This window comes from Thunnus albacares, chromosome 22 (assembly GCF_914725855.1).
Source record: "Thunnus albacares chromosome 22, fThuAlb1.1, whole genome shotgun sequence".
Lineage (NCBI taxonomy): Eukaryota > Metazoa > Chordata > Actinopteri > Scombriformes > Scombridae > Thunnus > Thunnus albacares.
The window spans coordinates 24775557-24798396 of NC_058127.1; the positions used below are offsets into that span (position 1 = coordinate 24775557).

At 38.5% G+C, this 22840-nt stretch overlaps 1 protein-coding gene across 3 annotated transcripts in view; it reads right to left on the minus strand.

The window, feature by feature from the left end:
* Positions 1-22840, minus strand: part of ank2b (ankyrin 2b, neuronal) — a 149456-nt gene that overhangs the window by 70885 nt on the left and 55731 nt on the right. For 2 of the 3 annotated variants that reach the window (XM_044341039.1, XM_044341040.1), the window contains exons 2-5: positions 9846-9947; positions 2582-2680; positions 1593-1691; positions 1320-1418 (exon numbers count right to left, since the gene is read on the minus strand). In XM_044341039.1, the coding sequence (XP_044196974.1) occupies positions 1320-1418; positions 1593-1691; positions 2582-2680; positions 9846-9947 (399 nt within the window). Of the gene's footprint in view, positions 1-1319; positions 1419-1592; positions 1692-2581; positions 2681-9845; positions 9948-19749; positions 20099-22840 lie in introns of those variants that run through there. The other variant, XM_044341038.1, reaches the window with a different exon arrangement.

Consider the following 22840-nt stretch of genomic DNA (forward strand, 5'->3'; position numbering starts at 1 on the left):
CCTGTATATTAACATATTATTATATTATATTTAAAGTTAAAAGTCTATCAGGAGAGGTAGGGATTATGTGGATTAGCTAGATGGTTTTTAATGCAAAGCATCCATGCAAGAAGCTTAGTTGACGACAGCGGTCAAAAATGAACAAAGTAACTGAGTGGAAATAACTGTAAAAACAGCATTTCTGTTACATAAGAAAAAAAAACTGTTGTTTCACTGATAGAATTAGTGCTGTGGAAATTAACATTATTACATTATACTGAATTTATCAAGACAACAGGTAAACATGGAGGAAGCACTGAGTTACCGTCAACAGCAAATTAAAACCGGAACAATTAAAACAGGAGCGGAAAATAAAATATCTATAAAAAATAATAAAGCACACTTATTAAACAAGGGAAATTACACATAAAAACCTGTCTCTGATATAAGCCTGTTTCCAATAAAGGCCTGCCCTCTGCAGTAAATAATGGAAGCAGCCACTGTTTTGACAATTTACAGTAATCACTACAGCAGTGGTACCTGACTTTTGAACAGTTACTATGCTTTATTTGTTGCTACAAAGAAATGATAAAAACAGCTTCATTAACATTACCTGTGGTGTACAAAATTGATTTACATGTGATTGTTGATTTATTTAGCCCTAATAGAATGAGTGAAGAATAGATAAATCTAAGAGAAGAGAAAGGATGAATAGGAGGAAGAGGAAGAGTACGGGCCTTTAAAAACCACTTGCAAATTTTGTCTTACAAGGTATCAGAGTTTGATTAACTCAACCAGTCTAGGGAATGGAGAAGTATTTGTTCTTTGTCACAAGAACAAATGAGTGAGAGCTCTCTAGGCCAGATCCTAATTAGCTACATGACGCCATAGTAGAGTCCTATGTGGTCATCTTCTGAAAACAATAGTTCAACATTTTGGGAAATAAAAGATAAACATTAATCTAATGTCTGTATGTGTTAAATTAGTGAGCTTTCAGGGTGTTGTTGAGTTTATTTTTTAATGTGAAACAGAGTCAGGCTAGTTGTTTGCCCTGGCTCCCAGTCTTTAAGCTAAGCTAGGCTAACCATGTCCTGACTCTTGTTTTGTTCTTAACACATAGACTAGAGATTGATATGCATCTTCTTTTCTCACTCTCGTAAAGATAGCAAATGCACATATAAACATAAGTATTAAAAGTAAAACCCCTTGTCCCATGTACACACTTGCACACACTTGCACACACACACACACACACACACACACACACACACACACACACACACACACACACACACACACACACACACACACACACACACACACACACACACTCCTCTCACCTCTGTAGCTGTGCTCTGGTTGCCTCCATTCTCTAGAAGGTATCGCACCACATCCAGGTGATTCTCTTGGGCAGCCATGTACAGTGGAGTGAATCCATTCTTCAGCACACAAGCAAATACAAGAAGTTACATTTACTCAACAAAACATGGCCCAAACTAAAACTCTGGCTCTCTAACATAATATTAGTGGTGCTTAACACAAGAGGTGCTGTTGTCAAAGACTTTTTAAAAGGGTGACAGTAACAACATCACCAGCAGAGTACAGACGCTCACCTGTGACTGTGCATTGATGTCAGCTCCTCGTTTGACCAGGATCTTCACAACTTCAGCCTGACCAGCTAGAGACGCTATGTGAAGTGCTGTGTTTCCTTTCTGGATTCATGAAAAACACAAAAGGACAATTAGAGGAAGCACTGACTTATACGATAACAACTGCTAATACAAGTTACCACGCTTCATATCAGCATTTTCCCTGTCCTCATGACCTAACCTTATTAAAAGATGGTATCTTCGAATTTTTAACAGTTCAGCTGTGACGTGATGTTCCACAATATTGAATAGCTTCTGTATGTATGTTCTTATGTCTTACCTAGGAGAACTTCCCGGTGAACAAAGTTACTATAAAGCTTTGTGGGTTTGAACAGTTTTTGACTGCATGAGATCAGTTTGTAATGTTGGACCCACTGAAGGGCTTGTATGACTGAACAGGACAAATAGAACACAGTCTTTATTTTCAGTGCTGTCAACGACAGTAAATGGATATAATATTCTAAGTTGACATGTTTTATTCACATTTTTTCATTAAAATCACCCATCATAACCCCATTAACTAAATATTTCCTATATTTTACGCCATGGTGCATTCACAAGTTCAAATTGATCTCTTAAATTTGACACAGATTTTGTTGCTTGTTTGTTTGAGGAAACTTGTAGGTCATGTAGTTGTATGTCAAGAATCAAACTTGTAATCACAAAGTGTAAGGGTCAAAAAACAGAAGCTGTATGCTGCCACAACCAGCAGTTATATCTGTTATATTGGGGGTTTTAGCATAGATGTATATATATTATATAGTTGTAGGTAGTTGTACAAAGTCATATCACATTAAAAAATCTTCCAGCCAACAATCCAAATCCAAATGTTAGAAAAACTCAAGTTAATTAACACATAGCTGTGTACTGTGTGCACAGCTCCTCATTAGGAGTTTCCAGTTCCTTCTTTTCAGGAACTGAAGTTTACTCAGTGAGAAGCTGAGATATCCTACCTTTGTTGAAGAATCCACTGCGGCTCCTCTGTCCAGCAGCTCCTGGACCAGGTCCACATGGCCCTCCTTGGCTGCCAGGTGCAGTGCATTAAGACCATTCTGGGGAAAGAGGAAGGAAATGTCAGGCTCAAAGTGCAGCGACCCAACAATAACAGAGTATAAAGAAAGATCCAAATAGAAACAGGAGGGTTTACCTCCTCCTCCAGGTCCATAACTACCTGAACCTTGCTTTCATTCTCTGTTTCCATCTCTACATGTGAACCACTGCCCTTCACTCTTTCATATGCAGGAGGGACAGACAGAATGATATCAAAGCCAGATATCAAAGTTGGGTCAGATGTTGAGCCATGTACACTGTACTACTGTCGTGCAGTTGAGCCAGTGCTGAAAATGGAGTTATAAATAGTTGTTTGTGTGCCTTTGTGTGTGTATGTGCAGGTCAAGCAAACATCTTCTTATTTTCCATTCTAAGGTGTTGTACTGATCTCTTATAATTAAATATTGTTATATTTGGCATTGATTTGTGACAGGTGTGACCATAAATAGATATTGGGAATTCATTCTAACATAGCACAAGACCCAGAAAACCATTTCAAAAAGCCCACAGAATCTTGTCTTTAAAGGAGGTATATTTCATCCAAATGCCAAAATACTATTTGACAAATGACTCCTAAACCTAATACATGGTAATACAAACTGGTGCTTGAAGTTTCAAGTTGTAAATCACTCATGACCTCTATTAATATCTGTATTGGGCTCCTGGGTGTCAGGTGCTGCATGGTTGGCAGGGAGAAGGTAAGAGGCGCTTGCTCGGCTGCGAGATGACTCACAGACATCATGTGAGGGAATAAACTTGAGATAGATGGAGATGGTTGATGAAGTAATAGACCTCAAGTTACGACGCTTCTGTCAAACTACTGTTTCCAAGAATTAACGTTCATACTCAACTTTTTGTAGAAAGGGTTTATGGAAATGTATGGGGTGCAGCTGTGGAGCGACATTTCAACGTACTTTTGGTTTTAATAAAGTAAACTGGATTACGCTAATTTATGAGACAGAGGCAATAAGCAAACAATTGCCTATTTACACATCTAGCAGACACAGAGCAACATGAGCATTAATTTGGAGCCATACTTGTGTCTGCCTGCCCTAAGTCCTATGTTCATTCTTTTCAGCTCTGTTTTGGGTCTCCACCCACTTCTGAGAAAAATATCTGGCTGTTTAGCTCCTAGTTGTTCCACTTTCTGCTGAAAACATGCTGCCAGCTGCTGCTGGAAATGATGATGAAATCAGAGTTTGTGAGCCAGAAAACCAAAACAGGCTAAAAGAGCCTTAAAAGCTCTGTAGCTGAGGGGGACTGCAGTCAGGTTTGATCTAAAAATATTGATCATTGTTGTTTTAAATGTGTAAGATTTCTGAAGCAGTTAAACAGCCAAAGTGCTGCTCTACTAACAGCCTTCCATTTTCTTTCATGCCTTTAAGCAGCAGTGTGGAGGTGAATATAGGGCTAGAGGTTCCCCTAGTTTCCCTCTCCTCTTCTAAGTGACCCAGCACTGATTCAATAACCCTTTCAGCAGTCTGAGCATTAGGTTGCAGTTTGAAAAGAGCCGTTGAGTCGATAAGTAATTTCCTCCGTGACTGCCTCATCACATAGCCCCCAGGGGCCGACAGTCCCACTAGACTCATAGGGTCCCTACAGAGGCACCCTGTGGGATTCCAAAGAGAATGAATGCTTGTGCTAGAATCAGCTGACTGTGCTTCAGTTTGCATTGTTCTGAGGTACAGATGCAAATCAGAGTATGTATTTCAGTTTACATGCACCTGCTTTCCCCTAGCTGGCCTTGTACCACCCTAAAATTAAAGCCAATGTGTTGGTAACACTGTATCTAAATGACTTGTTCAACGAACAGAAGAGTGAACCCTTTACTCTCTTTATTGCAGATGCTATTTGTTGTGGGGTTTTCATTTTAAAAGGAGAACTTGCAAGGCTTTACTGGATGACTAGTCCATATGGACAACTGATCTATGCCTCTGTGTTCTGTCTTGCAATTGGTATTTTTTAAGTAAACACTGGAAACACCACAACTTTCACTTGGCTTAATATGGTGAATCATGGCTGAATTAGAATTTATTTGAGAAATGACAGCTGTTCTGGAAATGTTGCCAAATTTCCATTAAAATGTGTAAATTTAAAGGAAAGAAATATGCAGTATCTAACAACTCAGTTAAAGAGTTCACTGATTGATCCGGCATACATCTGGTTGACTAGTTGATTCTCAGTGGATACTTTGTCAAGTTTAACCTCATTAATATCTTAATATCTAATATTCATATCTGAGAGATTTCTTATGTTCTTGCTTGGCCTTGGAAATTACTTGCCTGGGTCCAGGCTGTTGTCCCTGGTTAGAAAAACAGTTTTGTAGACCACTATATAGCTTGCTATCTAGCTTCACCAATGAAAAAAAAAAGAAAAAAGAAAAATGGCAACAAAAATGGTGATGAGCAATCATCTACAAATCCAAAAGATAAAGATAATACCTAAAGTACCTTAGTTTAAATAATGAAAATAAAATGCAGGACACTATGAAACAGCAGGGCAGACCAACCAGTAATGCCACCCTCTCTGGCTTTTGTTAGACACATTTCTTTATCTCAGAACAAGCATCAGCAGCCTGTTTGAAGTAACACCTGTCACTGCTCTCCCATGAGATAACTGGAGATATGAGACTGCAGAGATGAACGAGTTCCTGTGTCTTTTGTCCCAAAGGACAACAACAGACAGAGTTGGATGTTGGAAGAAATAAAGTTAAAATTTTAACTCCATATTCTTCCATTATGGTCAGGGAGGAACCTTTTTGAGTATATCCCACATCTCAAGTATACTGCACGTTGATTACTTACAAATTAGTGCATTCTCTGTATGCAAAAAACACATGTTCTGATTAGTTTTCAGGTTTTTTCTAATATGGAACATAATGGCCTCCACTCCCCCACAACCCTCAGGAGCCCTATTCGTCTTTGTACACACCTCATCATGTACTCCATTCACCTCCAGCAAGGCACTAACCTCTTTATCATGCACCATGGCCTGTCCGCCCATTTGCCCATCCATAATATCTGTTACCTCATTCTGTCAGCCCATATGAACAATCACTTAGGAGGCGATTCCCAATTATCTGTTAGATCTATTACACCATGCAGCGATTTTAATGCAATGCAAATGTGATGTGCTGGAAATCTAATACAGTAGTAGTGGATTTGTCTCAGGGGAGCGAGCCTGTTATTCTCAGAGTAAATACCAGTTCATCAGTGCTGTATGCTGTTGTGCTATAATCAGCATCAGAGCAACGGCAAAACACTCATGCCCATTATGAAAGTTCAAAGACTCACCAGCATTTTCAGGGAATTGCTAAAGGTTATTGACAATTAGCATGGTGCTAAATTAAAATGTTCTGCTCAAATAAACTCACAGATGAGCCAAAAAATGAAACAGGGAAATGCTATATAGAACTACAGAATTATTTGTTCTATTCCTTGAACCATTAACTAGCATATAATAGCTAATTGCATATAACTATCAGCTTTGGGGTTACAATTTATGGTTTTAAGCTGCATTATTTGATTTACTTGGCCACTTGGGGGCAGAGAAAACACAATATCTGGGTTATTATTAGCTTAAATCATAAGCTAACATGCTAGCTATAGCAAACAACTGCATATATGCACACTTAGCAGACAAAAAGCAACATTGGCATTCATTTGTAGTCAATTTAATGTCCACCTGATGAATGTAAGTCCAATATTCACTGTCCTTTTAATTTTGTTTTGGTCTCCACCAATTCCTGAGAAAAATAGCTGTCTCTTTAGCTGCTATATACTCCATTATGTTCACGAGCTAGTCGCTAACTTTGTCAGTCTCCTGTTTGGTGCTGAGCAGGCAGTGGTTCCATCACAGTAATGGAGCCATTAAAGTCCCATGGGTGTCTTTTTGTGCAACTGTAGGTTTTGACTGATGTTTCAAGTCTTTTTTAAAAAAGTGAGTGATAGCTGTTTGCACATGTGTGTGTGACAAAGACCTCAAGGAGCTCTCACTATCAAACATATCAATAACCTCTTAACCATCTGACAACTTTATGTACAGAGTGGAAAAGCCTACATTTTTTATCTTAATGGTTGGTTTCCCCAAGTCTTAATGTACCCACAACAACACTGGCAATCATTATTGATCATGAAAATCCACTCTGAAATCATGTACAAGGTAGAATTTTGAATAATGTAATTATGGCATTTTTGGACATACACATCCATCCACAGAAATGACCGCGTTCATGCACAGTAAAGTCCCTCTCTGCTTTGCCATTTGTTTGTGTGTCTTGTGTCTTTGTATTTAGGAGAATGCATGTACAACATTGGCAGAGAAGATTTGGCAAGTTTTTCATGGGCGCAACCCACATACTCAGCTCTGCTGCTCAACCCACAAATGCATGTTCCTTACAAATGTGGCACCATTTAAAAGGAAAATTAACAGGCTTTCCAACGGTATATTTATTGCCAAGAAGCATTGTTACAACAAAGAAATAATCTACCAAACACAAATTTCCTTACTTTTTGTGTTATGTTTATTATTTAGCTTTTGTTAAGGCCTTAATGTATTCTAAAATGGATTAGTTGGCGGCTGCTTTCTATTCAAAATTTGAACTGCCATTGCAATGTGGGGTAAAATTACACACTATATTTGAAATGATCTTATTGAATTAAAAATCCACTATGTAAAAGTGCAACAGGTCGTGCCTTGTATTCCAGCAGGGAGGCGTTTGTAAAATGTCACACAGATCTATTGCATGTCCTGTTGACCTCAGCCAATTAGGCTATTGTTGTTCTCTTTGTTAATTCAGGGCAGAGGAACTAGTGAACCAAACTAAATGGATAACCACAACACCAAACATCTGGGAGTAATTTGATGAAAATTATCATAATCATGATCTTTTCAATTTGAGGCAATTTGCTGCCTTTAGAAATGCTACTCTCTGACAGCAACATTACCACAACAACAAATCTGAATTCACACAAGTGAAGCAGTGGAGACACTGCAAATGAAGAGAAAGATGTCAGTTCTATAACATAACATTAGTTTAGGATTAGGCTAAGTAGGTTGTGTTTGAATTGATTCAAAAGAGTTATGTATTAAATCTTGTTCATTCGAATTTGATTTTGAACTGACAACTTTAAGATAAATCTTGCCAGCAGTACATTTGGTGGATGGAGTTTGCTAAGTTTTCGTTTTTTTTTTTCTATTTTTAAGATTTCAAGATCAAGATTTCAAGATTTTGAAACCTCATGGCGACTGAGCAAACTCCAGCTGCCAATGAAGACCATGAGAGGTGCTTGAACCCCCCTTCTTTTTTTGGTATTAAAAAAGTTAAATACAACATTTAAATAAAAGTACAATTGCCTCAATAAATAATTAACTTTAATTTCATGATTGATGATTGATATTTACTGTTTACCTTTACCCATCAGAGAAATTCCTCATTTGCATTTTTGTTTTTTGCCAACCTCTCAAAACTAGGTCAAACTTTACTTGACAGTGGAACAGAAACATAGCTTGAGAGAAAGACATACAAAAACAGGAGCTCAAAATATCATCAAGGGCACAAGTGATGAACATCATTCCAACCACATGTATGTAATAACAAAAAAGTCTCCACACACCACAGAGCCACCAGCAAATCTTACATTACCACTCCATGTGACTTTTGTGTACCAGGTTGGTCATTATGACTGTTGCCAGGACAGGACTGTTGACATATCAGGTCTCACTGCCCCCGTTCGTCCATAGCTGGAATGCTAATGGGCTTAGAGGAGACTAGATAATGAGTGGCCTAAATAAAGAAACTCTCTCTTATCAAACACAGTCTTCTCCCTTACTGGGATGTAAGAATTTAGTATGTGTAGGCTATATGCAGATTAAAAGTGTAAAACATGAGCAAACAGCAGAAAAGAAGCAAATACATTCTGTGGATTTTTTTCAATAATATCGAAAGCATATGTTTACTATCTAAAAGTAATGTTTGTTTGCCATCAGTTGCTACATAGCTGTGAAAAAAGTCCCACCTTAAAATTTCAACTCCACATTTTCTTGTTAAGGCAGCTGTGAGATTACCACTCTCTGATGAGCGGTTTGAGGGGAAAAAAAACACCCTGACTGTTTTTGCACCTGTGTGCAAAATTACAGTGGGCTCAGCCAGACTTAACTCCTGGATCAGTGGTTACACACATGGAAATGATCTGGCAATGAGAGACTAGCATGAAGCTACCTCACTCAACACAGTGTATGCCAAATTGTTTGCAAGAACCACTGGACTCACTTAACAAGGAAGTTAAAGCTGCACTATGCAATATTTTTATATTAACAATGAATAAAATGATTATATATAATGTGAATGGTGAAGAACACACAGAGAATGATCATCCAACTCTGCAGGTCCCCTCAGATCAAAGGTTTTTAGCCTCTTTTAGATCATTGATTTGGTTTTATGGCCCAGCAATTCTAGTGCAGCAGGCAGCTGTTTTCTTTAAAAAAGCTCTGATAAACCCACTGTACACTATACCCAGAACCAAACAGCAGACAGAAAAAGTTGGTGAATATAGTTGAGTATTTAGTAACTAATGAGTCAGACATGAACTTCTGAGAAATTGGTGGAGACCAAACCAGAGCTAAAAGAAAAGTGTATAATGAAATTCTTGACAAAGGAGACCAGAAACACAACTTCAAGTGAATGCTAGTGTTGCTTCATGCCTGCTCGATGTGTAAATAGGCAACTGTTTGCTAATATGTTCACGAAAAAGTATAAGGTGACAACACTGTCCATCCATGTTGTGTTTTCAGTCTGTTCCCAAGTAGCCATCAAAATCAATTAGTGCAGCAACCAAACCTCACTGTGCAAGAACGTTTAAAACTCACTATTTCTTGTAACTTGTGTTTTTCTTGAGCTTGACCAAATTCTTGGCGTGGAGGACAAATGTTAAAATTAATTATTTGGATCAATAATATTAGTAGTTGGGTTTATACTGTAGTGTCCAGAAATAGGCTTGTAGGGAAGCCTCCCATCATGTTTACAGAAGTGTTTCCACTTTTGCCACACTCCAATCAAAGTACATCCTATATCAAAAATTATTTTTTTGTATATTGTACAGCCTTAGTGTAAGTGGGTGTGTGTGGGGGATGCTGTGTATTATGCAGGTCATGTTCTCCGTCTCCTACCTGATTGCAGGTGCTGATGTCCACTCCTCCTTTCAGATATTCCAAAACCTTGTCGATGTTCCCTGCCCTCGCCGCTCGCAGGAAACTGGTGTTACTGTCCGACTGGAAGAGACACAAAAGAAATACATTTTAAAAATCATGTTATCTGCATAATGTCTAAACCATATGTACATTTTGTCATTGGCTTTCAAGTAGTATGATAATCACATAATTTAGCCACTCAAGGTGAATGAGTCACATTTTTGATCAAAGCAATCCCTATTTAATTGATTTTAAATGATAAGTGAGTCATCTTCTTGACCATTTGGCAAAAAGCCATTAACCTGACATAGAATCAAACACAGCCAGTCTCTGACCAAACACTCTGCTCTGTACTTTTTAAGCTAAATCTCATTCAAAGAAATGCAAAAGCCTAAAATAGATGATCTGAGGATGATCTAGTAAATGTGCCATGCTGTATGGAGTCCCACAAGGATCCATTCTTAGACGTCTAAAGTTTATTCTGTATATGCTTCTGCTTGGCTCTCTTATCAGCACAACACATGATCAGTTTACATAACTATGCAGATAATACACCACTCTACATATCACTATGTCCTGATAGCATGAGCGCTTTTCCGTCACTGTTGCAACTGAACAACAAAAAGACTGAACTCCCAGTATTAGGTGCAAAGTTTCAGAGGCAACAGGTCTGTGCTTACTTGGAGTCCCAGTCCCTTTGCACTGACCAAATCAAAATGTTGATGTTACTAATGCTGACCTGAATTTCTAATTAGCCCATCAGCTGCATCTCCAAAGCAGCCTTCCATCATATCCAGAATATCTCAGAAATCCATTGTTTTCAATCCTGGCTAGATTCACAAACACTTGTCTACGCCTTTGTCATCGGCACACCATATTACTGTAACACCCATCTTCTCATTTATATACATATACAGTATATACACACACCCATGCATACATATACATACACACACATTTGCACACACACACATCAATGAAGAAAATCTAACAATAGAGTCTATATATTACAAAAGGTTAAGTTGGAGTTGGTCCAGGAAGAGTCATAAATTTGTGGAAAATTTGGTTTCTTAAAAGGTCTAAATTTGCAATGATCATAATATCACAATAAATCATCTACAAAAACAGTACAGCCATAGTCAGCCATATACGCTTTTCCTTTGTGCACAACGATGTGTGTGTCCGTGCTTAGTGAAGGACATGTCCCCTGTTTTTGGATGCTGAGAGAGCTGCAGTTGGAAACAGACCAGGACTATAAGGAGGCAGAATGATTCAGCATTTTCCTCTTGGTGCGTTCGCTAAAGCTAAATCCTGGCTCACACACAGCTTGTTCAAAGCTCCCAGCTCTCTGCTCCTGCTGTGGAAAAACACTGTGTGATGCTTTTTTATACTGCATTCAAACTGCATTACCACCTTCAACAGGGAGGTCAGGGGTCAGCGACAGTGTGTTTATTTTTGAGCTGAGCAAAGATCTCTTATTTGCTGCCAAGGTCGCAGTTTGCCTAAAATTCTCATTCGCCAGCTTTTTCGGATATCAAAGTTGAAGTGTGGTCTGTCCTTTCCCTCATCACAGTCTGTCACTCAGTAATCTACAGCATCAACCTGCTCACATTTTCTCGGAGATCAGAGTGAAGGATGCAGCACTGATGATGTATAAAATGAGCAGTGACACTGCAGCAGCAATGTCTCCTTCATACACATACATATAGCTGTGCTCTGATGTTTGTGTTTGACCTGCAGTCAGCTGCTGTCTGGCTGCTGCAGAGAACTGCACTGCATCACTACCTATCATACCAGAGCTTTCTGCACCACAGATATAATCACCTCAAAGGACTGCACTGATGATTCTCCATGTTTTACACACACTGTAAATTTTTAGGTTTACATTACAGGCAGCCATTCATTTCAGGAATTTCATTTCATGTACATTACAAAAGTCAACTTGCAGTCAAGTCAACTTGAAGCCTGTTCAAGAAAGTTAGAGCAGTCGTGTACATGGACCGTTTTAGAAACTGTCCTTGTTGTTGTGATCAAGGATGATCTGTCATCTAAAATGTGTTTTACACCAAAAAGTATTACATTCATGAGCTTTTTGTTGGAAATTCAAACTCTGAAAAACACCCCATTAGCAATCAGAAAAGGGCCCTTTGGCAACATGCTTTTTGGCCTTTCAAAAGACAGGCAGAGACGACAGGTAATAAATCAGAACATGTATAATTTCAGTTGATATTGCGCAATTTGCAATAAATCTGAACCCAATAAATTTGGAGCTTACCAGGTCCCTGGGGGTCTGGGGGCCCTGGGTATTTCCCTGGCATTTAGCTCTGTTGGTAATCCATCCTTGCTCTTTAGACAGTGTTACTATCAGATAAGGTACAAGTTTACTGCTTGAAGTTACCATTTAGTGTTACTTTCAGTTCCTTAAGGCTAGCAGATTCCCCCTGCTTCAAGTCTTTGCGATAGACTAAACACTTCCTGGCCTTTTCTCTGTACTGGATGCACATAAATGAATATGATTTCAATCTTGTCATCTGACTTCTGGGCGATTTCACAAAATGTCAGAATACTCCTTTGATAAAGTGATCACATTGTGGGCTTGATCCCAAGTCACAACTCTAAAGGGCAACGCACACTGGCGGCATATGACACATGTCATAACAGCACCCTTTTTATTTTTGTAAGCCTGTATAATGTCAGCATCTTGACACACGCCATCACCGGTTGATGCGTGTTAACTTGTTGTTGTTGGGATACATCACTGTTGTATTTGCCAGCACTGAACTGCATCTACTGTCCAGAAAAGCAGCAGTTTTATCAGTCACTACCCCAATCGGCACATCCAGTGCACATGGCCATTTCAGCTAAACATCTGTCAAGGAATTTCTGACACCCACATCAAAAGTTTGGACATGCCATTAGGTGTACATATTAATTATATGTTACTGTATATATTACTTGTGTGCTGGTACATTGTTAGGCATAAGATTGGACTGTCATGGTTCAAAGTCTACCTAAAATATAAAAGGAAACTTTTTGGATAAAATAATAGTTTTCATCCTTGAAGTGGGAAAATAAAACGATGATGCTTTATTTTATAGGCCATCATTTTCCAGTAATTTTACAAAGTTTCCACAAAGTTTCCTGAAAAGAACGTTTTAATCTGGTAGTAGTCATAGTGATAATAGAGAGACATTTCTTAGATAGTTATCTTAATTAGAGTTTCGTTAATCGAGTTTATAAGTAGTTGTCGATTTTCAGAGAATTTTCCGTGAAAGAACCGTTATATTTAACTAAAACATGCAGATGTAATTGATATAATACAGATATAACATAATTTAATTGCTTAATAAACAAACAAAATGTGAAAAATCTAAACAATTCTTCTTGATGTCTTGGAGGGTGTTGGGGAGGAATCGTGGCTACAGCCCTATTAAGGCTCTAAGTACTATTTTTTTTATTTTGCTGCTTATTGTTGAGTTTAATGTTAATTTATTAAGACTAGAATCATGGAAAAGTCAAGCAGTCTCAGTTACAATAAAATAGAATAGAACAGAAAATAGAGTAAGCCATGGAAAGACTTATTCATACAGTCTCACATAGTCTTACAGGGTAAGCATTGTTTTCTAGGAGCACTGTACAAAGCAGCCATTACCACAATCAGGCCTGTCTGATAATATCCCCACATTCCCTCCAGAGTTGACGAGTCATTATGCAAGACCTTGCCCTAATCATCTCTCTGCAAACTGGCGGGTTGCTATAGTGGCACTCAGACCAAACATGACTCTCAGACAAGTGAGTCTTTTGAATGGAAAACACTTAACATTGGAGAGAAAGGGAAAATTGTGGCAGCCAGTGTCCTACAGAAAATGTTTCATAACTCCTGGTTATAAGAAGCTTAGTCAGTTTGTCACTCTCTTTGATGGGGAACTGTTTTGAATGTGCTGTGCAGATCAGAAAAGCTGCTCTGACAGGTCTTTCTTGGGGTGAGTCATGTTATTGCTGGCAATAAAGAAGGATAGAAATTAAAAATAAAAATAAATAAAGGAACCTTAGTCAAGATGGAGGTCATTGCGTCTTTCATCAGTGTTTAAAAAGAAACATCAGGATGGAGTTAAGTGAAATAAAAAGTAGCACCAGTATGTGTCCATCATACAAATGTGATGTGGGTCCTTCTGTAACAATATTGTGTCTAGACAGCCACGTTACTTCAAAACTTCATCGAACCTTCCAAGCGTGACAAAGCACAGCCCTATAGCTCCTCCACCGACACATTACATCAAACATTCATTTACAAAGTCACTATCTTCATCTGTGGAGTGTGACGAGCTGTATCAATAATGCAAACCCCCCCCTAACACTCTGTGAGAGACCAGTGCCCAGGCTGTGAGCATCCACACCCCTCCCATTTCACACGGAGAAAAGCACTGCCCTCCCTGGAGGTAACCATGACAACAGGGCTTTCTGTCTGTCAGCAGAGCTAGCACAAGTGAGAGCAGAACACATGAAGGACATTGCTTCCTTTAGAAGTGCCCATCAACACAGCCTTATGCCACAGCATCATTCACATGTGAGATATAACAGCTCATTATGTGTGTGTGTGTCCAGAGGGTTACGAAAAACTAAATCATATCATAGTTTCTTATATAAATCTCAAATTGTGTGAACAATTATTGAGGAAAACGCACACACACCAGAACCTTGAAGGATTATTATAATTTTTGTGAGACTGTCTTGTTTGTCAATTTACCATTTAGCTATTTAGGTAGCTACATCCAAATCATCCATTTGTCCACAGTACCTTATTGCTCTGATGCTAACACACATTAACACACACATTATAGCATTAGGCAAGTATACGGCTAACATTTGTATGGCCATACAAATACTAACTTATTGCCAATGTTAGCTTATTGTTCATATGGCTAACGTGTTAGCTTTTGGAACAATAAGCTAGTAGTTTATCAAGTCCATAACTAAAACAGTTGTTTGCTTAACAGTTAGCATGGAGCACTGGAGCTATGCTAACATTTTAAAATTCACTTGTTAAAGCTGCATTAATCAATTATTTTAGCTGTATTCAACACAGAAAATTATAACCCAACTCTGTAGCTCTGTGGTGCTTCCTAGCCTCATTTAGCTCATTATTTTTGATTTTACAGCACAGTTCAGTCACACTGCTCCCATAAACAAGCAAAAGCTGGCAGTTGTTTTTAGAAATCAAGGTATGGAAAAGCTAACTCACTGTACAATACTAGTGTACAGTGAGTACTAGCTAGTACTACCTAAGGGAAGCTAAAAGGAAGCGAACTTTAGACTTATATTTGTTAGTTGTTAAGTAGTTAACCAGTACCATAAATGTAACCATGACCTAACTTTAAACTCTTCTAACCTCAACAACTTAAGAGGACATTTAGCCCAGATAAGAACAAGTGTAAGAAGACACACATACACACACAGTACTGTAGGTGGCAACTGTGTCAATTTGATTGAAGGAGAACATTCTATTTCTAGCTGTCAGGACGTAATAACATTATCTGTGTTTACTAGCAACTGCACCTCTCCCGTTGGTGCAGGCTGTGTTTATGTGTGTGTTTCTGATATTAAAAGCTCTTTTGGGTTTCCCTGTGCACATAAGTCCATGAAGCAGTACACACTCACAGTGTTAGAGATTACAACAGCACTTCAATCAACACAACCGATAATCATTATAACCACAAATAGCCAAATTTAGCCATGTGAAAAGCTGCTTTTCTTTTTCACTCCCAAAAGTTGACATTTTGGAGGTGTGAGGCATTCACCCCAAGCAAAAATAATGACATATTATAGATCATTCATACTAAGTAAAAATAGCCTGTTGTAATTCATCATCCTCAAGTTGACATATCTGGAACTCCTGATATATTCAACACATTCACCTTCCCTGTGCTTCCATCCCCTTCATTAACATTATGATCAATGTCAGATGACCTGCATACAGCAATACTGAGCCTCAGAAGACAACTTGGAAATGGCCCTAGGCTGTTTTCAGCCAATCAGAGCTGCCCCTTTGGACCTATCAGCATACAGTCCATCAGTGCAGGACCAGGAGGATTATGTGTTTCAGCTAAATTTAGATGTTAATGCAAATAGCTGAGGGGGAGCATCTGTGTAGTTGTTTAATAAAACTGTAGCAACACAGCATCATAAATGTATATACGGTAAGCTCACTGCACATACCTATATATTATGTAATGCATATTATGTAAGGAACATACTCTTACTCAATATACTGTATGTTATATTCTGACAGGACATTACAATTTCATAACCTGACATATAACAAGTCTTTTAAACAAATGACTCAAAGTGTATTTTTTCATGACTGTTAAATTGAAGACATAGCAGCTGAATGGGGATCAGCAAGTATGAAGTGATCAGAGAGAAACCTTTAAAGTTCCAATGAATTCCTAGAGGAGTTGTGGAGAACTTCAAAGCTGCACATAACTATATCAGTGTAAAAACAAGGTCAAAGGTCATAGTTCAGGAGTCCACCGGAATAGACCATGTCTAAAAACAGGAGGTGGGTGGGATGTGGGATGAGTTGCTGCACAACATCAACGTCATAAACATGATGTGGGCAATAGTGCCCGTACAAATGCTTTATTTTAACATATGCAAGTGGAAATCTGGTAATGCAAAGTGCAAAAGAACTTTCACTGAAGTGATATGAGACTAGAAAACTCTTTCAAGTAGTGCTGCAGCTATCGATTATTTTAGTAATCAAGTATTCTACCGATCATTCCATCAATTAATGGAGTAACTGGATGCTATGCTAATGCTAATGCTGACATTAATGTTACCTTGTGTTGTGTCTGCTCCGTGGACTGGATGCTTTCTGCTGAGATGCTGAAGCACTGACATTGTGCTATTGTGGTAGGCTAGTTCGGTTTTACACACACTGTACTGAGTTTTCATTTTGCTTCAGCTTGAACTGATCCCAACGTTTGGACATTTTGACTGTCTCTTTCTCCATTTTGCAATCCGTAATTGAGTTACTCGGGTCTGTAACTGTCATCACTGAATGACTGTAACATCACTGCACTTCTTTCCCCTGCAATTCTACATGAGTAGATGTGTGTAGCTTTGTATTTTGTATAATGTGTCCTGTGTGGTTTTTGCTTTGCACTGTTTGCTATTGTGCTGTTATATGTTATATTTGTAAGGGACTGCAGATAAAAAAATAGCTTTAAAGCTAACTCTGGTGCAGTTCATCAAATGTTAACATTTATGTTTAAAACTGTACATTATCCCAATAAATACAATACACACATTTTACTTGCAAATGTAAGTACTATTACAGATACACACTACATTAACCACAACACAAGGGTTTGTGGGTATGAAGAGGAGGATCTTCATCTTATCATCAGCTGTTGCTCATGCTCGAATGTCATGTTCAACCTCAGTAAATTTACCTTTCACTGTGCTGTTACAAACTACTAGTATTCATATAATCATGGAGAATGCTATTTCCCTCATTTGTCTGTTGCAGTGTGTGTATTTGCAGACTATATCCTGACAAAAACTTTATGGTTTTGGGTGATTTGTCAGCTCAGCTGTTGGATGGATTGCAATAATATTTGATTTTATGGTTCTCTAATGTACTACAATGAATACAGTGGCCCCCTAACTTTTATGGACTCTTTATTGTTTAGAGTTTGCTGTCATTTCAAAAAATAAAGGAACACCAAACTCAAAAATAACTTCAATCTAGGCCTGCAACTAACAGTTATTTTCATCAATTAATCTTCAGATTTTTTTGTTACTCAGTTAATTGTCAGGTCAATGAAACACCAGTCCTTCATAATGGCCTGAAGCCCAAAGTAATGTCTTCAAATTGCATGTTTTCACCAACCATCAGTTTATAACCCCAGGATATTGCTATACTATTATATACAACAAGTGGAACCATCGAGTTTGGTGTTTTGCTTGAAAAAAAAAAATCTAAATGATTAATCAAAACTTTTGCAGATTAAGTTTCTGCCAATCAACTAATCATTGTAGCTCTACTTCAGTCATTATTTCTGGACTCATTTGTTGCTTATTGGGCTGATGCTGAAGTTAGCTTATATGTTAAAAACTGGAATCCTAGCATGAACCCATGTTGCAACTTTGAGACAATGATTTTATCTGCTTAGAGGAAAAACTGTGATATTGTGGTGAAAATTACAAATGAAGCACGAACACCTACACAGAGTGATTAATGCATCCTATCTCAATCTCTTCCACCCTCTCACCAGGGACTAACATCCATAAACACCAGTGTAAGTACTGTAAGTATCCACTGGAGTGTTTAGCAGCCAATGTAACATACAGTACAACTGTGTCGAGTCAAAAAACTGAGGGCAACGGGTCGATATGTCTGACTTCACCACATACACACACACACACACACACACACATGCAAACACTCACTCACAGACACATTGTGTCTGTTTCCCCGCCTCAGTAATGAAGCTCAGCTCTATTTGTCACACTGCTCTGCTGTTATATAAAAATACTGTTCTGTGCAGCTTTAATTTGCTTGTATTGTTAACGTTCCATTATTGTAAACTGATAATGATGGGGAAAAGCTGGAACAGTTTAAAAAACTGAAACTATTGGTGATTTTTGGCGGATCTGTTATCCAAGACACGTAAACAATTGGAGCCATCAAATCTTATGAATTAGTTTAGTTTATTGAAAGGTTACTGTTCATCAGTTAAATTTAGGACGTCAGAATTTCCCTTCAGCCCTTGAATACGCCAGCAATGACGACTCTGCAAAATATTCCTTGAAAGATGTTTACTGTGAAGAACAATCTCAAGCAAGTTTAATTCTGTGCATGTTGATTTTTGTACCAAGGTATTAAATCAATATAAAAACATATAGTATGTTTAGATAAAAATGGTGGCATTTAAGTTTGCATTAAACATGTAAAGCCACCAGTATGGTCCTGTCAGACATTTACATTCTTATGAAGCCCTGCAGACAATTTTAGGTGATGCTGTGTGCATGTATTTGTGTATGTTGCCATGGCCATAGTGCCCCTAATTAAATCAAGGTTTATTATATATGTATCTATTAGAGTTCTACCAGGTAGCTTGAGATACTCCACTTACTTTAAGTTCCAGTCTGATAAAACAAGGCAATACTATTACAAAACTGCCACTTGATTTGAAAGACCATTTATTCAGAAACAAGCTTAATATTGTCACTGACACATATTTCTAAAATGTGCTCTAGGAAAAGTCACACATCAGGACTCAGCACTTGACTAAATGACTAATATGTTTACCTTGTATTCCTGGTAGCACTGCAGCAGCGGCATGCTGCTAAAGTCATTATATTGCTTTTCAAATTAGCCGCAAGGGTACACATGCTGCTATGTGGAGATACTTTAGGAACAAAAATGTCACACTGGCCTTTAAAGAGAGAGGAGAGGGAGCAACACTTCACCCCATCCCACACACACTTACACACAAATACACACATTTCTTAAAAAGCCCAAACTCACACACCTGGGTAATATATTAATACTTGTTGATACCTATTGCAAGCTACAAATCAATACTGATTCTTATGTCAGAACAATAATTCCAAAGCAGCATAGAACATGTTTTCATTGGAAAGAGAAAACTACAGAATGCATGCAGGTTGAGCAGCTTGTTCATGACATGACAATGAACAGGTGTCTTCAAGATTGTGACCAAAATAAAAATAACTGAAGATTTTAAAGCTAGAGCTGACACTGACTCCTTTGTGCTTCAAAGATTTTGCTTAAAAAAGTTACTCAAAACCTTTCTATCTGTATATATCTCCTGAAATTGGACTACAGGCTGCACCTGCCAGTGTTGGGTCTTACCAGCATCAGTGGAGGCTGCAGAGGAAAATGCTCCACACAGTAGTAGTCTGGCAAAGCATTCTGGTCCAGGTTAGACTGGCTGCCTGCCGCCCTCAGACCCTTGTCCGAGCCGCACACCTTACACATGGCTGCATTTCCCATGGTGTAAGGTATTCAAGTCTATCCCATCAGAACATAGAAGAATCTAAGTGAGTGCATTTAATCACTCTACTAATCCACTCCCTGTCTCTACTTCCCCTACCATCCCCCTAAAAACTTTACAGGCTACCATCCAGGGGGACAACCCCCTCAGTCCGGGCCAAACCCCACTTCTCTTTGGCCTCAGCAGTGCTCCTGTCCCTGTTGCACCTCTTGACTGGACTTGCCTCCTCTTACTACTGCCAGCACAGTGCTTGCTAGCTCTTCCTCATTGCTAATTCCAACTCCCTGACCATTGACCACCACCCCCCCCATGCCCCCTCACTCAGCTATTTTTACACCCACCAGCCTAGCTATGCATGTGGAGAGAGAAGAGAGAGAGGGTGGTCGGCAAAGGGCAGCATGTCAAAACAGGAAGAGGGAGGGGGCACCACATACACACTGGACAGATATGGGCCAATAATTGTTGTAATAATTTGCGATGGTGGGCAATGGTGATGCATAAGTCAAACACATTTATTCCAAAAGAGACAGTAAATGTCTACTTGAACCTAAGATGATAATAAAAATATGTATACGTATATCTTATCTGTCATATCTACACAAAACTCAACAACTCTGGCACAATACACATATCTAAACTTGCCATGTTCCAGGACCCATGTCCAGGTCAATCATGGTTTTCATCCCTAAATAGTGCCCCTGCCCAAAGAGCCAATGTTGCTGTGATCTATTGGTTTACATGTCAAAATAGATGACACCAAAAGACTGATACAATTATTGATGTGCATCAAAATGTCTAAAATACAATTTTTACTCACAGCTAGTTTATGTGTCTTGGACAGTTTGGATAACTATCTAAAAATCAAAATATGATGGATCTAGAACCATGCTAGCATTTCTGTGAGACTGTACTTAGGTACAGTGGCTTTAAGTTAAATGCTATTATCAGCATGCTAACATGCTCACAATCACAATGCTAACATGCTGATGTTTGACAGGTAACCATGTTCACCATTTACCACTAAACACAAAGTACAGGCCAATGGGAATTTTGTTATCTTTGAAATAATGATATTCTTTTTGTCAAAAGCATTGCACCCAGTAATACTGGGTGAGAGGACAGAGGAACTCAAATGGAAACTGAAATTAGCCATCTAGCTCTGTCACATTTATCATGTTCTTGGTCCAACCATGCAGGTCATCAGTGTGTTTTTTGTAAACTGATGGATAGTTAATTATTAACTAGCTAGCTAAACTGCTTTTATCACAAGTTCTTCTTCTGGTGTTTTTTTAGAAGTGTAAATAAAAGTATTTTGGTTCACATCTAGATTACATCTGGATATGAGACTTCACTAGCAAATATAATTTGAGCATGAAAGTTCATCCTTAACCTTGGGAGTATTTTGACAAAATAATCTCAACTCAAGGTCGACTAACTAGCGTCTTTTGGAGTTCTGAATTGTAACTCATGGTCAAATTTCCATATTTAGGTCATGTGATGATAACTGAACTAATACCATGACGAGTGAGTGAATTCCATTTGCTAATGAAGGCAATGAGATTTGGTTGAAAGCTCTTTATAAAGCTTGTAAGCGGATCTTAAATTTAGATTGATTATTTGTCAAACTACAGCAAAGATGATCTCTCTGGTCTGAGGTTTGTGCAACGATTGTCATGAACCAACCAGGTAACATGAACTTAAACATGAAGATATGTTACATTAGCATTGTCAACCAGACAAATCTGACTGTTTTTCATTATCAGAGTATGAAGTGTGTCACCTACCACAGTGAAAAGAAATATCAGTCACATGCTGCTCAATAATATTGGTAAATAATACTGTTAACCTGTCCTTGCCTGCTTATTTCCCTTGAAGTGACTCCTATAAGGTTACATATACAACCAGTGTAACCGGCCTCCATGCGACCTTTACATAAATGCCTTCACCCAGACTGAAAACTAAGCCCTGCTTTTATTACATCCTTGCTGAACTCCTGCTAAAGCTATGCACTAACTTAAAGAGGAACGGCCAGCTTTGTCTTTAAGCAAGAAAAATGGCAGTATCCATGTTAGTACTGATGGTCATTATATTAGATGACCCCTACTGGTGACTGGTGCACAATACTAGCAGCATACTGGGCACCAGTCCAGCCCCCAAAGTGACTTTTCTTGCTTATTGGTGCTGTGATCACTAGACCTCATGTCGTGGACTGTTTAATGGAAGCAGGCATGCTGTTTGGTTAATGCAGATCTGTGTCAGACTGTAGCCCAGAGCAGGGCTGTATTGATTCTACTGGACCAAATGCAAATTAAGCCACACGGACCTTTTCATAGCAATTGATTGGCTGCACAGAATTAATGGTATGCTGTTTAATAGAAGCATCAGAAAACAGGTCCCTGCTGTTTCTACATGTCTACATGTGTATACCATCCATGATCAGATGTAAGTCTGTATTGTTCCTGTGTCCTGTGAATATCCTTGTCTGATGACATCAGAGCGGTAAATGTCTCCATTCTCTTTGCAGTCTTCTAGGACATGGCTAACAATGCCCTCGCTGTTGAAAATATCACCCAAACAATTCTCATTCATTGAATATGTTAGCATAGGGAGAAAGACTCCTCATTGTTGAGTGTGTCACAAAAAGCACATGAGAAATCAGCTTTGGAATGAGTGATCATCACGTTTCAGCATATCTGACAAAATCACACGAGAAAAAAAATGCAACAAGGAGAACTGAACAAAATATTTACATATCCACAACATATCTCTGAAATTGAGTGATGTACAAACAATGACAGGGTGTCAACTATAAATGCCATCAACTATGATCTAATACATTTGACAATTAAATAAAACCTCAAATCAGAGATGCATCTGGAGCTGTCTGGAATTTCATCCATGCCATTTATTCCAATATAAACTTTGCACAAGTGAAATTTTGATTTCTTG